The sequence below is a fragment of the Nicotiana tomentosiformis genome, chromosome 3, assembly GCF_000390325.3.
Source record: "Nicotiana tomentosiformis chromosome 3, ASM39032v3, whole genome shotgun sequence".
In the NCBI taxonomy this organism is placed as follows: Eukaryota; Viridiplantae; Streptophyta; class Magnoliopsida; order Solanales; family Solanaceae; genus Nicotiana; species Nicotiana tomentosiformis.
In genome coordinates this window covers 71732288-71747489 of record NC_090814.1, presented here as the reverse complement: position 1 = coordinate 71747489, position 15202 = coordinate 71732288, and the positions used below count along the sequence as shown (strand labels likewise).

Sequence of the window (15202 nt, the reverse complement as noted above, 5' to 3'; positions counted from 1 at the left end):
TGACCTTAAATTTTGCACACAAGTCATAATTGACATAACGAAGCCACCCCAAGGCTCGGAACCCCAAACGGATATTGATAACGTAATAATCCACTTCAAACCAAACTTATGAAATTCTTAAACTTTCAAAATGTTAACTTTCCATAATAAACGTGAAATTCTCCCGGGTGATCCGATACTCAACCCGAACATACGCCCAAGTCTGAATTCATCATACGAACCTACTGGAACCTTCAAATCTCGATTCTGAGGTCGTTTACTCAAAAGTCACATCTTAGCCAATTCTTTCAACTTAAAGCTTCCGAAATTAGAATTTTCTTTCCAAATCAATCTCGAACTTCCCGAAATTCAATTCCGACCATACGTACAAGTCATAATACCTGAAGTGAAGCTACCCAAGGCCTCAAGCCGCTGAACGATGTGCTAGAGCTCCAAACGACCAGTCGGATCATTACATTCTCCCCCACTTACATATACGTTCGTCCTCGAACGTGCTAAGAACTGCTCCAGAGTTGTCCAAAATCATTGCGCAACACCTTGTGCACCTACCCGTGCCACCACAACCCAGTTGGGCACATACACTCGAGTCGGACTGATGGTCTTCCCTTTTATTTAGTCAATAAGCGTTAGAACCAAATTCCAACCTCCGAATGTCTCTACAATACCTAATTCTAACATACGGACATCGTACCAAAACACGATCGTACAACTTTTGCTGGATTTACACTATGCCCCGTATAATTCGCATGCCCATAATAATATCCTTTGACCACAATAGCTATAATTTCACAAATCTGATGTCGCAATACATCTCATGACGTATATAAATCCTGTTCCAAATCTCACAATACTGCCACGACAAAAGAGACGTGTAGCAACTCGTAACCAATTGCCGAATCAATAATCCATGGAGACTCTCCTCCTGATAAGAACCATCACCTCCTAAACTAAATAATGATATTTCCCCTTTAATGTACCTTATATAAATCTGAGACACTACCAAAATTATTATATGACGCCCACAACGCGCCAACAAGCTACAACTCGGATGTGATACATAAGGAAAATAGAATTCTGAAAAGGACTCCCCAGCCCGTGTAACGAATAAAACGGCTGAATAAATGCTATGAACTTACCTCAGGGATGAAAACAAGACACACAAAATGAGTGTAAGAAACTATGCTCAGCATCTCGTTGTTGCAACGCGCAACCCGATCCAAACAATATACCCATGGTGACGTGCCACCCGATCCGCACCTAATAATCAAGAAGAAAACACACACTTCAAGCCGTAACGCTTATATTTAGGAAATGTCCGAATATCGACCACAAGCACGCCAAGTTCATAATACCAATCCTGGGGAGACGGATAGCGCCATACGCTACGAAACCCAAGTACAACTAAGGTGTAATAAATAACTTACATCTCGAGATCTATCCTGCTCACATAACACCACAAGCTACACGGGACCTCAATGCGTGTGCGAATAATCAAGCCGCCTCACAACCCACATGTATAATAGAGATTTACATGGATTAGCTGACGACGGGAATAACATCCAATGCCCGACGACTCCTCCGTAAATAATGCTATGACGAATGAACATGTCCGACCTGACGTAGGGCACACATTCAAATTAGGCCCACCAACGGACCTCAATCGATTCTGATCATACCATACTGGGCCAATAACCTTCCAGCATGCTTTCACATCCGAAATAAACTCATACGGGCCACAACTCAAGGAATAGGATGCCTCTCAGGCATAAACTCTCGCATTTGCAATAATAACATAACCTCCATACTTGGGTCTTAATCGTTAACAATCAAGTGACTAACATGCCACACTTACACAAATCTCCCAGGGGGTACGCTCCCACAACCTTACGCTCAAGTAGCAAAGTCTGCACCTCCATACTACCAACCGTACTAATTCTGTAAGGCAAATCAAAATCCGTAAATCAATACACAATGCCTCTCCCAAAGAACACCATTCTCAAGTGACATTAAGATAATTCCAGCTCACTCTAAACATCTGAATTCTTCCCTAGTCACCCGAGCTCGTGACATTCTTATCAACACTGAGTCGTAACCTTGATCCTCAACTTACAATTCCCAGGCCGCTCACTGCACCTATCATGCCGCTATACGAGAGTACAAAAATTCATCATAACCTCTAAACTACCAGTTGAATGAACACTTCATTGGCTAGAAACCTTTCACTTAGCTCATTTCCAATGAACCAATGCAACACGCAAATAAATTCCCAAACCGTAGAAAATACAAACCTCTGGTCGTGATCTAAACCGTCGGAATCTGATTCAGGAAGTTGGAGTAGGTCTGTAATGTCAAATGTCACTTGTGTGCAAAATTTGAATACAATCGGACGTGATTTGATAGGTTTCGGCATCGATTGTAAAAGTTGAAGCTTCAAAGTTCATTAAGTTTGAATTGGGGTGCGATTCATGATTTCGATATTGTTTGATATGATTTTAGGTCTCGAGAAAGTTTGTGTTATGTTATGTGGCTGGTTAGTATAATTAGGCGGGGTCCGTAAATCAATACACAATGCCTCTCCCAAAGAACACCATTCTCAGGCGACATTAAGATAATTCCAGCTCACTCTAAACATCTGAATTCTTCCCTGGTCACCCGAGCTCGTGACATTCTTATCAACACTGAGTCGTAACCTTGATCCTCAACTTACAATTCCCAGGCCGCTCACTGCACCTATCATGCCGCTATACAAGAGTACAAAAATTCATCATAACCTCTAAACTACCAGTTGAATGAACACTTCATTGGCTAGAAACCTTTCACTTAGCTCATTTCCAATGAACCAATGCAACACGCAAATAAATTCCCAAACCGTAGAAAATACAAACCTCTGGTCGTGATCTAAACCGTCATAATTCTTCCGGAGCCCATTTACACCACAAGGCCATTTGAATCAATTACCTCCCCATCAATCAAGTCATGGTGGCTGTCGAGCCCGCACGTACAACGACATACCACATGTGTAACTTCACACCCGAAGGAACCGATCATTGCCACAATCATACAAATTCAACCATTAATAACCGACCTAACTTCTTTTAATTTACTCTTGACCTGACTTAAAAATATAATATCTCTATTCACAACATAACGAACTCAATCCACACTCATCCCAAGTAACCTGAATCGCGGAACGACATCGTCTCAATACCCACGAATCAACTCGTACCTCCTTATGCGCACAATAGCATCTCTAACTGGTACGCCCATTCTGCAAGACCTTTCGCGCATCTGGAGCTATTTCTTCATTTACTCCAATATTGTGCTTAAATTCTTGAACCCACTAGGACCGTTGTCGAGAGTCACCCACTCTGACTCGATATCGAACATACCCAAACTCCCACGCCCAGCTAGCGCATGAACACCCTCTCGAAGAAGCAACCGACTGAATTCTTTGTACCTCACATCCACAAAGCATAAACCCTGAGTCTTCCCAAAACCTGCACCTCACTCAATAAGGCGAAGTATAGCACACATTCATCAAGTTCCTTGCTCGAATTACTCCCAGTATTTTCTTTTCTTAGTCAAATCCACCAACGCATCGATAACTAGAAATCGCACAAGCAGACAACCACGCGATCCAATTGTAGACAGTGGGGCTCCCCTACTTAGCTTTAAGCTACCCTCACATAATATAGAGCCCAGTATGATTCCTCCTTCTCAATTACCATGATCCCACATCGTCAAACCGTCAAAATTCTCGAAGTCTTTTGTTAAGATTTTCATAAACATTGTGAATCACCAGTCACAATCACATATTCGGCATCTTACTAGGTAGCAAGTAGTATTATTCGCAGAAGCTTCATCAATACCACGCAACCGCTAACCTGCTTATAGGAGATAACCCACCTTTGGAATTACTCACCGATATCTCCCAACGACGCTGCACTGGGTACAACTACCACATAGTCAGTAAATTCTCCTAAGCCCATGCTCTCCCACCAGCTATATGAGTCTGCTCCTTCCCTATTGACATTAACTGAAAGTTCAACAATACCTTCCAAACTCAAGTCATATTGCACCTGAAACGGTAATCAGATCTTCACACCCTTCTTCATTTCAAACAAACTCCTTTCTGCCATATTCAATCTTTCTTCGTACAGTAACCATCACTACGAATAAAATATGTAGGCCAAATAACCTTCAATCACGATTCCCAAACCATTCTACACTTCCTCAAGGCGCGCGGTTATCCTACCACAGAATCCATATGCTAATCTGCCACTCTTACTTCGGTTAAACCATCTCCTTTCAGCAACTTTTCAACATTTGCTTATTATACTTGACTTGTTAGTACTTCAACCGCCACGAAACACTTCCCGCCATGTCTTCCCTTGTACTTTGCTACCCAAATGTTGTATCAAATAAAAATGCATCTCGGCAGCACATGAACCAATAAAATATTACCGACTCTAAGCCTCTTCGAATATCATCTTTCTTGATCCATCAACATTAGAATTACCAATTTGATTCTAAACCGTTGCACCCAGCTAGAAACCGCCCCTCAGGCACCATTTTACAACACCCTTGCCCGAAGGCAAAATCCAAGAAAACTGTAACACTGGCAAACCATAATGCGTTCAGACAAGGACGACGGCACCGCATTACAATGAAAATTCTATCACGCTCGAAAATACCAAGTCTCATTGCACCATCGACCAAAACCTAAACATCCATAGCCCGATTGCTTTTCCTTTGCTAGAATTAAATGTTGAACCTCTAAATCATGCACTGAAAAATCATTCATTCAAGTTATTCACTGCCTCAACACATAAGCGAGCACCCTACCATTACACCAACATCGTGCGATAACAACGCATGGACATCTAGCAATTTGTGCATAGCCCCAAACCCATCAAAAATACAGTTGCTGAGCTTAAATGACAGAACATCCTTCCACAAGGCGACAACATTAGCATGTACGAACACGTAGGGAAAAATATCCTGCACTACGTCTGCAGTATCACTACAACTATTCGATGCCCCTTTGATAACAAGCACTTCACGTCGCTTAAGATTGAATATGAAGGAAATAAAGGCACAAGCCTTAATGGAATCAAACCGCACGATGAGGAAATCAAGAAGGGAAGTGCTCCTAACATCCATGTAGCCTCTCGAAGATAAGTACAGATGTCTCTGTACTGATCCGCAAGACTCTACTAGACTTACTCATGACTCGTGAGACCTAATGAACCTAATTCTTTGATACTAAGATGTCACGACCCAAAATCCACTATAGGTCGTGATGGGGCCTAAAATAGAATTTACAGAGTAAACGAAAATATTTACACGAACCTCCATAATGAATAACTTGAAGGAACCCCCAAACCCGGTGTCAAAAGTGCATGAGCATTTTCTAAAAAGTACAATAATAATACAATATTGTCCCGAATGTAATAAGACAGAATAAAATAAATAGTACAATGGAGACTCGGTGGACTGTGATGCGTAGCCTGAAATGCAGCTCACATGAAGTCTCCCCAACAAGTGCACCTACGCGCCAAGGTGGTCCTCAATGAACCGGTCAGATGTTGCATATTTAGTACAGAAGTGTAGCATGAGTACGTAAATCAATGCATACCCAGTAAGTATCTAGCCTAACCCCGGAGGAGTAGTGACGAGGGGTCGACATCGACACTTACTAAAGATCAAATAAAATAATATAATAAGACATGAGCTGATATAAAGCATACGACAATGATGGGGTAAATCTGTAAGTTACATAACCTTCCAGTTACTTCTTTTAAGGCAAGAATTTCTAAATCTTGTATTCTACCTTAACAGCTCAAAAAATGTCAAGTGCCATCATCAAATAAATAAGGAATACCATAAAATATCGGGCATCAGTAGAAAGATTAGCTCGTGAATATTCGAACTACTAATGATATAACGCAGGATTCTGCTGAGGTCGTTCGGCCCGATCCAAGATAATATGTACACTGCCGAGGATCAAGCGGCACGAACCATAGATACATCTATATACTGCCGAGGCGTTCGGCCCTCTCCACAAGAAAAGGAAGGCCGTTACCGAATTACAAGACACAAGAAAAGGAAGTCCATTACCGAATTACAAGACACATATTTACAACACCGTGCATAGGTACAAAATGAATATAACCTTTACCATTTCTCAAATAACTTGCCCACAGCTCAAAGTGTTAGGGCTTGGCCTAGTATACACATATTTGTTTCTAAATCAATTTCATTTACAGTTTCAATTAATTAAACCAGCAACATGAGTTCAAATAATTCAAATATTATAAAATAATATCCTAAGTCTACCCGGACATTAAAGCTTTAGCTAAGTACGGACTCTCGTCACCTCATGTATACGTAGCACCCACTACTAGTTGCATATAATGAATAATAACATCTAGGGGTGGTTTCCCCCTCACAAGGTTAGACATGAGACTTACCTCGCTCCAAAGTTCCATAACCGACTCCAATTCCCCTCAAACACCTCAGACCTAAGCCTATCGATCCAAAACTATTCAAATAATGTGTAAACCAATCAAAAGATACTCTAATACCCATAATTAATTAATTTAAACAAACTCCCAACTCCGCTCGAAAAGTCTATAAAATCGACCTTGGGGCCCACGTGCCCGGATTTTAAAAAATTTCGAAGGTAAACATTACCCATAGTCTTACAAACTTAAATATATAACTTATTCCCAATTCCATATCCAATTTCATGGTAAAAATTCAAAAATACCAAATCCTAGATTTTCTACTAAAAACCCACAATTTTTACTAATTTCTATGTTTAAATCCTTATACAAACTATGTATTTAACTTGTTATAGGTGGGAGTTACTTACTTTGTGTTGCTTGATGAAAATATCCCCATGAAGCTCTCCAAAATCGCCACAACCAAGTGAAAAATGGAAGAAAAATTAGCCAAGTCCCATTTTTATAAAACCTTCACTGCCCAGCGTCCCCTCGCATCTGCGGTCCATTGACCGCTTTTGCGGCTCCCCTCGCTTCTGCGGACGAAGGTCCACTATTGTCGGACTCATTTCTGCGGCGGCATTGCCGATTTTGCGAAGCAGTCCTCTCTCACACTTTATGCACCTGCGATCCATCCGCCGTAGGTGCGATCTCGCTTCTGAGGTCCACCTGTTCGCTTCTGCAACCCCATCCCCAATCATGCCTGGCCACTTTTGCGGCAAAAACCTCACAGGTGCGGTTATACCAGATATGTTGCCACCAGCATTTTCATAAGGCCAATTTTAATCTGTTAACCATTTGAAACCCACCCGAGGCCCTCGGGACCTTAACCAAATATACCAACACATCCCAAAATACAATACGAACTTAGTCAAGCCTTAAAATCATATCAAACAACTCCAAAACCACGAATCACACCCCAATTCAAGCTTAATGAAGTTTAGAACTTCAAACATTTCAACATACGACGCCGAAACCTATCAAATCAGGCCCGATTAACCTCAAATTTTGCACACAAGTCATAATTGATATAACGAAGCTACCCCAAACGGAAATTGATAACACAAAAATCCACTTCAAACCAAACTTATGAAATTCTTAAAATTTCATAATGTTAACTTTCCATTATAAACGTCGAAATGCTCTCGGGTGATCTGATATTCAACCCGAACATACGCCCAAGTCCGAATTCATCATACGAACCTATTGGAACCTTCAAATCCCGTTTCCAAGGTCGTTTACTCAAATATTCACCATAGTCAATTCTTTCAACTTAAAGCTTTAGAAATTAGAATTTTCTTTCCAAATCAATCCCGAACTTTCCGAAATTCTATTCCGACCACACGTACAAGTCATAATACCTGAAGTGAAGCTACCCAAGGACTCAAACCACCGAAAGATGTACTAGAGCACAAAATGACCGGTCGGGTCGTTACAATTAAAAAAGCTTTTTCTTGACCGTACGCTATAATTTCTTATGGTAAATCTAATTATAACTTGATTTTTTCTTTATTCTTTCATTTATATTAAACTTTGTCTATTTTTATTGTTAATGTACACTGTTACACTAATATTAATATGTTGTAATTGAAGATTAATTCCACTATGGGTTAAAGTTTAACTAATAACATGATCACTCCCAAAACAGAAGAATGTACCTGTAAGATCCAAGTAATTGATAAAGGTCGTCCCAAAGACAACAAAGAGAAAAAAAAAATTATCAACTCGTGACTCTACAGGATGAAGAGGTATTCTTTTTTAAATTCACAACTTTGCCTACAATAATTGAATTAATCCATCTTTTGCTCATATATTAGAGGTTGCTCATATACAAATTTGGTATATTTTGCTGGTATAATTTCCCCCAATTTCTTTGAATATGATTATAATCTAATTGTATCTTATTTTCTTACGGAAAAATCAAGTTTAGGTCATTATGTTCAATGTTGATATAACGTATTTTGAAGATCTATTTGATCCTTTCCACACCTACTTGGTGTCAGTTGCACAAGTGAAGGAGTCATCTTATTTATATGGAAATCCACTTAACAAATTCACTTGGACAATTGATAGAAGCACTATTGTTGAGCCAATTGAAAAGGTCACTCCTCCTGAGGATCCATTACCTCTGTCAACGCGACTAACTATCACTGCGTTTGACACTTTCGAGTATCAACCCAAAGAATCTAAATTTGGTATTTAAAGATTTAATTATCTATATTTGTGCATATACAGTCCATTTATTATACCTTCTCAAAAATCTTTTCATTATTATGACACAATGATTTTCATAATGTATTAACTTATTTGTTGTTTCTTTTTTTGGTTTAACGCAAGATGTCCTTGCTATTATGATTAATGGCGGCCCTTCAACATATACTGCAAATGGAAGAAGAATTCAAGAATTTATCATTATGGATAAGAAGTAAGGATATACCTCCTCCTATTCCTTTCCTCTGTTTCTTTTGTTGTTCCTTATCTTCCTTCACTTCCTCCTCCTCCTCATCAACAACCTCTTTCTTTTCGGCTGTAGTTGCTGGTTTTATCTTTTTGTGGCAAAATAAGATTGCACATAATTCAACTATGATGTTGTTTTGTCTTTTCTACATCGTCTAGCAATGCCTATATATTGTCTAATTTGAAATCATATATATGATATTAATTCAGAATTTTAATTTTTTAACCATTTGCAGTATTTTAGTTTGAGATTGTACTTCCATAGTGTAGTATTGCTGAGTGGTAAGAGGGTGAACCACTCGCACCCTTGTAATATGGTTCTTGCTAAATAAAGCACACATAGAAATGAAAGCTTCAGGCTAAAACTCAGTATAGTGGCTTTATTAAGATTCTGGAAAATGCAATGTGTGAAAAAGAACGTCTTAGCCATTAGGTTGTGACTTTGTGCATTACCTTAACCAGATTGAAGGTGTAACTTCCATCATATATTTTCATAGTACCAAAGTTTTTCTTAGGGAAGCAGGGATTCCTTTTATTGAAAATGAGTAGCCTTATATGTATTTTTGATGTAATACAATAGCCAATAGATGTGTGAATGGCTTAGTTCGTTCCTTGAGATCAACAGAATTTGTTGCCTCGATGATATATTAAGGGAACATTTTGGTCAGAATAAAACTGGCTTTTAAGTTATTTGAATTAGTTTTAAGTACAATACAAAAATCTACAGTGTCATAAAAAGGAGATTGGCTTGTTATGAAAACAAAAGATTTTCGACTTGGACGCTAACCGATTCAAAAGACCAATTCTTTCCAACCTTTGCAATTTTCCAAACATTGCAGAAATGTTAAGTGAACTTTGACTCTCTGTCATTTTCCATTGTATGTGGACATCCTTTTTTTGGCTGAACTAGATATTTGTTATTGTTCACTGTTTCATATTGAACTCCTAAGCATCAGGTATATGTGATGTAGCTTGGATGCTTGATTTCTGTGATTGCAAAGTAAAATATTTCGTTCTTTGTTTCCCTAAACATTGGACTTCTTTTGTTTTTTGCAACATAAATGTTTGGGAGGTTTTATTTACATGGCAGGTATTTTACTTTTTCGGTTTTTGTGTCTTCGTGTTTGAAACTTCTGAATTTACATTACCTTATAAATAATAAAGAATGTCTTACATTTGAGGTTTATTTTACAGTCCAAGTTGTCAACTTAGCTATTAGTTTTTGTTACTCCAATATATTATTTGAACATCTTCTATTCATTTTTTATAGGAAAAAAAACAACAAAATTCATTGATCTTTATGGGAATAAACTTTTGAAACAACTGAATGAATACCTGGTTATTCTTGCTAGAAAAATAGGCAGATCATCATCAGGTATTAGTACATACATGATTTTACCTCTTTCCTTTTCAAATATCAAACAGTGAAATCAAATCTTAAGATTTGAATGCATGTAGGATCGTCGAACAAATTCAGTGGACTGTCAAACATATTTAGTACAACAATCCAATTCAATCCTCCTTACCCACAAGCTGTTGAGTTGAAGTCATGGTATTATGCATGTATTTCTTTGTGAATTATGCATCTGTAGAAACATATTGTTGATATAGTGCATTAATATATGCAAGAGCAAATGTTTTAGATTTTAACTTTCTTGTAGGGCCAAAACAATTGAACCAATGCTTAATGCGTACAAGTATGGTGGTTCCCTTTGAGGATGAAATCATAGCTATTTCCAATATCCAAGCGCAACCTCAAGTAAGAACTACATAAATTATATTATTCTACCGAAATTTAATTATTTTTAGTAGTCACAAAAAAGAAATACGTGGCATTCTTGAATTATATAGGGACAAGTATTTTATGTCGAGGCTGAACTTTCTATGTCAAATGAGAACCAACGCTTTCGTGTGCTAACTTGTTCTGACTGTAAGCAATTGTTCACTAGATCTTTCTCTCGGAGGACAATTAATTGTACAAATTGTCAACGATCCACTCATCTAATTCTAAGGTATAAATACTACTAGATTCTTCTATATATGACTATTTAGAGTTTACAGTTATTTTGTTTTTATTCATCTAACCAAATATTTGCTCTACATTATAACAGATGTCAATTTGAAGTCACTGTTAGAGACTATAGTGGTTTTGCAACAACCATTATTTCTGATAAACCTGCCGAGAAAATGTTAAGCCTCAGCTGAGAAGAAATTTATGGCATCTACCATGTCAAGGTACATATTTCATATTACTATTTGAATTAATATGATAGTTCTAAAAAATATCTCAACACATGTGTAATTCCTACATACACTTGTTCTTGCACCTCTTAGCACTGTTTAATTTTCTCGTGGAACGTTCTAGCAATACAACATATTTACTTAATTTCACTTGCTCTCTTAGTTGAAGCCACATTTTGCTACTGTTTTGGGATGCATTTGAAGGTATTTTGCTGCCATTTTTGGATGCGGTTAAAGCCACAGTTATGTTGCTGCTTTCTGCCTGCGGTTAAAGCTAATCTTTTACTGGTGTGATATTAGATTAGTTTACCTATTTACTATCTGTTTATGATACTACCACATCTCCCTACTCAATTAACTCATTCTCCATGGTTTATTAACATGTTAATACAGAATTATTTAAGAAAAAATCACCATGTCTTCCTCATTATTATATCACCTCTTCACCTCTTCATATTTTGCTTAGTACTAAGTTCTTTTTCATTGCATGTTTCTTCAGTAACATTGTTTGATTATAATATTCTTATATACAATCAAACTCCGAATTTGGTTCAAACGAAATATTCCGTAGGAGGGAAAGATCTTGGAAACCATCCAATTCCACAAAAAGATGAATAAATAATTACTTTTCCCATAGTTATCGAAGGGGATAATACAATTGTATGCAACATAAGTTTAGGGCCAAAGCATGGAGTTTTTCAGTTGTTTAACTTTGATAATGTTGCTAAGTTATGTCAAGACAAGTTTTGCGTTTAGGATATACGTGAAGATGGAATTTATCTACAGTCTACCAGTTGAATTAGGATGTGATTTGCATAACAATTGGGATTAATTAATAGGCCTATAAGATGATGTCTTTCTAAATTTTGCTGTTTTTTTTTTTTTTTTGTGTGTGTGTGTTTCATCATCCTTTTATTAAAAGAATTTGTTCTTTAATGAAAATTGACGTGCTTTGCCTTAGAATATTGTATCATTAAGGATTGATTGATCAATAACAGAAGGCCTACTTGTATTAATCTTGTAGGGAGGCATCATTCCACACTAAAAATATCGATTGCATTGATATTACTCTAAAACTTATTTTATTATGTTATATAGGTACTGAAACTTAGTTTTTTTCTGTGATTTTGCAGATGTCAGTACTTTTGTTGCACTACAAAGAAGAAGAACAATTACAGTATGAAAAAAGAATCACCTTTTGTGAATATAGATACTCTCATGGATGTAAAAGTTATGCCACTTTCGAAGTAAAATGCATCTCTTTTTATCGATATATAAATGACTATATGTTTATATATATATATATATATATATATATATATATATTGCATTCTCATGAATGTGAATATTGTGTCACTTTTCAATGATGTCTCAATTTTTGTCTCTTCTATGCAATTTCATATCAAAATAAATTAATCACAAATAGTAATTCCATATTCTACAGTATTGGGCCCGTGCTATACACGGGCAAAAGCCATCTAGTCTATATATAAAAGGAGAGGCAAAGCCACCACATAAAAGAATAGGCAAAATTACCACATTAAGCCAAGTGGCATAATCACAAAAAGGCAAGTGACACCTTTTTAGGACAATCTCCAAAAGATTTGAAAACTACCGCATTAAACCAAGTGGCATAACCGGACATGTTTCACTTTTTCAGGACAAAAATCCAAAAGATTAGAGTTTAATTTATATCTATTTATAAAAGGAGCAGTACACCATTTTAGGCCTTTAGCCACCCCGATAAAGTGTGGCCTAAACTATCAAAAAGTGTGGCATTTGATCAAAGGCTACACATTTCAATTTTAAGCAACGTTTTCCAGGGGTGGCCTAAATGAGCGTAACCTTTTCCCTAAGGCCACACTTTTCAAGTGTTGCTTTAGATGCTACTCTTCAAAAGTGTGGCCTATCAGGTATAAGTCCTACTGTAACGACCCAACCGGTCGTTTTGAGCTCTAGTATATCGTTCGGAAGTTTGAGGCCTTGGGTAGCTTCACTTTATGTATTATGACTTAAACGCATAGTCGGAAATTAAATTCTGGGAAGTTCACAATTGATTCGGATGGAAAATTCTCATTTCAGAAGCTTTAAGTTGGAAGAGTTGACTAAGGTTTGACTTTTGAGTAAACAATCTCGGAATTGAGATTTAAAGGCTCCAATAGGTTCGTATGATGATTCTGGACTTGGGCGTATGTTCGGGTTGAGTATCGGGTCGCCCGGGAGTATTTCAGCGCTTACTGTGGAAAGTTGGTATTTTGAAGGTTTTAGAATTTCCTAAGTTTAGTTTGAGATAGAATTTGATGTTATCAATGTCCGTTTGGGGTTTTGAGCCTTGAAATAGGTTCGTATCATGATTTATGACTTGCACGTAAAGTTTGGCGTCATTCTGGAATGTTTAACTATGAATCGAACAAGTTCGTCGAAGTTTAAATATTTGAAAGATTAAAGAAAGGTTCAATCGTCGATTCATAGTTTTGATGTTATTTGGCGTGGTTTGAGGCTTTGACTAAGTCTGTATCATATTTTAGGATGTGTTGGTATGTTTGGATGGGGTCCGGGGGCCATCTGTTTGAAACGGATTGAAATCGGATTGAAATTTGGATTTGAGGGAATACTGAAGACTGCTGAAGTCTGATGTCATCACACTTGCGGTGAGATTGGTCGCAGGTGCGAGGGAGATCGTCGCAGGAGCGAAGAAGGCCAGCCAGGGGAAGGGGCGCAGGAGCGGAGCTTGATGCGCATCCGCAGAAGCAGAGAAGGCACCGCAGATGCAGAATATGGGCCTTTGGTATTGGACTGTAGTGGCGGTCAGTGCTCCGCAAAAGCGTGACCGCAGGAGCGGATTTTTGTCCGCAAAAGCGGACTTGACTGGGCTCATTGAGAACCTCACCTGCGATTAAAATTTTCGCAGGTGCGACTATGGGTCTGCTGGTGCGAAAGTCGCTGGGCAGTGGTGCTTTTAAATTGAGACTTAGTTCTCATTTCTCTCATTTTTTTTCTTGGGTGGCCGAATTAGGGGAGCTATTTTGAAGAGATTTTCATCATGCAACACAAGGTAAGTAATTTTTCACTTGTTGTAAGCTAAATATATGGTTTATATGTGGATTTAAGGATAAATATTTATGAAAATTGCTAGACTTTTATAGGAAACCTAGAATTTGATAATTTTGAATTTGACCACGATTTTGAAAATGGAATTAGGAATAATTACATATTTGAGTTAGTAATGTTATAAGTAATGTTTATATTCAAAAATTTTCGGAATTCGGGCACATGGGCCTGAGGGTTGACTTTTCGAACGGAGTTGGGAATCATTATAGATTGTTAAATTGTAAGCATTGGAGTATATTTTGATTGATTTGCACATTGTTTGACTAGTTTCAGAATATTTGGCTTTGAGTTGAGATGTTAGAGAGGCATTGGAGCCGGTTATGGAACTTGAGAGCGAGGTAAGTCTCATGTCTAATCTTGTGAAGGGGAAACTACCCCCTAGGTGATATAATTGTTATATGTTACTAGTTGTGGGTGTTACGTATGCACGAGGTAATGAGAATCCGTACGTAACTAAAGCATATTTATGTCCGGGTAGACTTAGAACTTTATCATATAATATTTGAACTCATTTCACTGGCTTAATTAATTGAATTCATAATTGAAATTAATTTAGAAATATATATATATATATATATATATATATATATATATATATATATATATCTATTAGGCCGAGCCTTATCACCTTGAGTTGTTGGCAAATTAATTGAAAAATGGTAAAGGTTATATTCACCTTATGCTCATGTACAATATTGGAAGCACGTGTCTCGTAATTCGGTAAGTTCCTTTCTTGTGGAGCGGGCCGAATGCCTTGGCAGTATAATAGATGCATACATGGTTCGTGCAGGTTGACCTTCGGCAGTGTACACATTATTCTGGATCGAGCCATACAACCTCGGTATAATCGTGCGTTATATCGCTACCCGTCCGAATATTCACGAGAT

The 15202-nt window shown here is 37.7% G+C and overlaps 1 protein-coding gene across 3 annotated transcripts; it reads left to right on the top strand.

Moving 5' to 3' along the window:
- Positions 1-8336: 8336 nt before the first annotated feature.
- Positions 8337-12461, top strand: LOC104100380 (uncharacterized). Of its 3 annotated transcripts, none has more exons than XR_011415164.1 (6): positions 8337-8931; positions 10234-10515; positions 10625-10722; positions 10913-10975; positions 11075-11198; positions 12338-12461. XR_011415164.1 is itself a non-coding variant. In XM_070199412.1 (6 exons), the coding sequence occupies exons 1-3, from the start codon at positions 8443-8445 to the stop codon at positions 10677-10679; spliced, it is 402 nt and encodes a 133-aa protein (XP_070055513.1). In that variant the 5' UTR covers positions 8347-8442; the 3' UTR covers positions 10680-10722; positions 10913-10975; positions 11075-11198; positions 12338-12461. The 3 variants fall into 3 exon arrangements, 2 of the variants coding, with proteins under 2 accessions (XP_070055514.1, XP_070055513.1); XM_070199412.1 differs by lacking the exon at positions 10234-10515 and having other exon boundaries at positions 8347-8701; positions 8844-8931; XM_070199413.1 differs by lacking the exons at positions 10625-10722; positions 10913-10975; positions 11075-11198; positions 12338-12461 and having other exon boundaries at positions 8346-8701; positions 8844-8931; positions 10234-10339.
- The last annotated feature ends 2741 nt before the right edge of the window (positions 12462-15202 follow it).

Bases quoted from the DNA above. Each gene is read 5' to 3' on its own strand.
- LOC104100380 (XM_070199412.1), top strand. From the start codon at position 8,443: ATGTTCAATGTTGATATAACGTATTTTGAAGATCTATTTGATCCTTTC. The intron at 8,702-8,843 runs GTATTTAAAGAT...GTTTAACGCAAG, and splicing joins ACCCAAAGAATCTAAATTTG to ATGTCCTTGCTATTATGATT. The intron at 8,932-10,624 runs GTAAGGATATAC...ACTTTCTTGTAG, and splicing joins TTTATCATTATGGATAAGAA to GGCCAAAACAATTGAACCAA.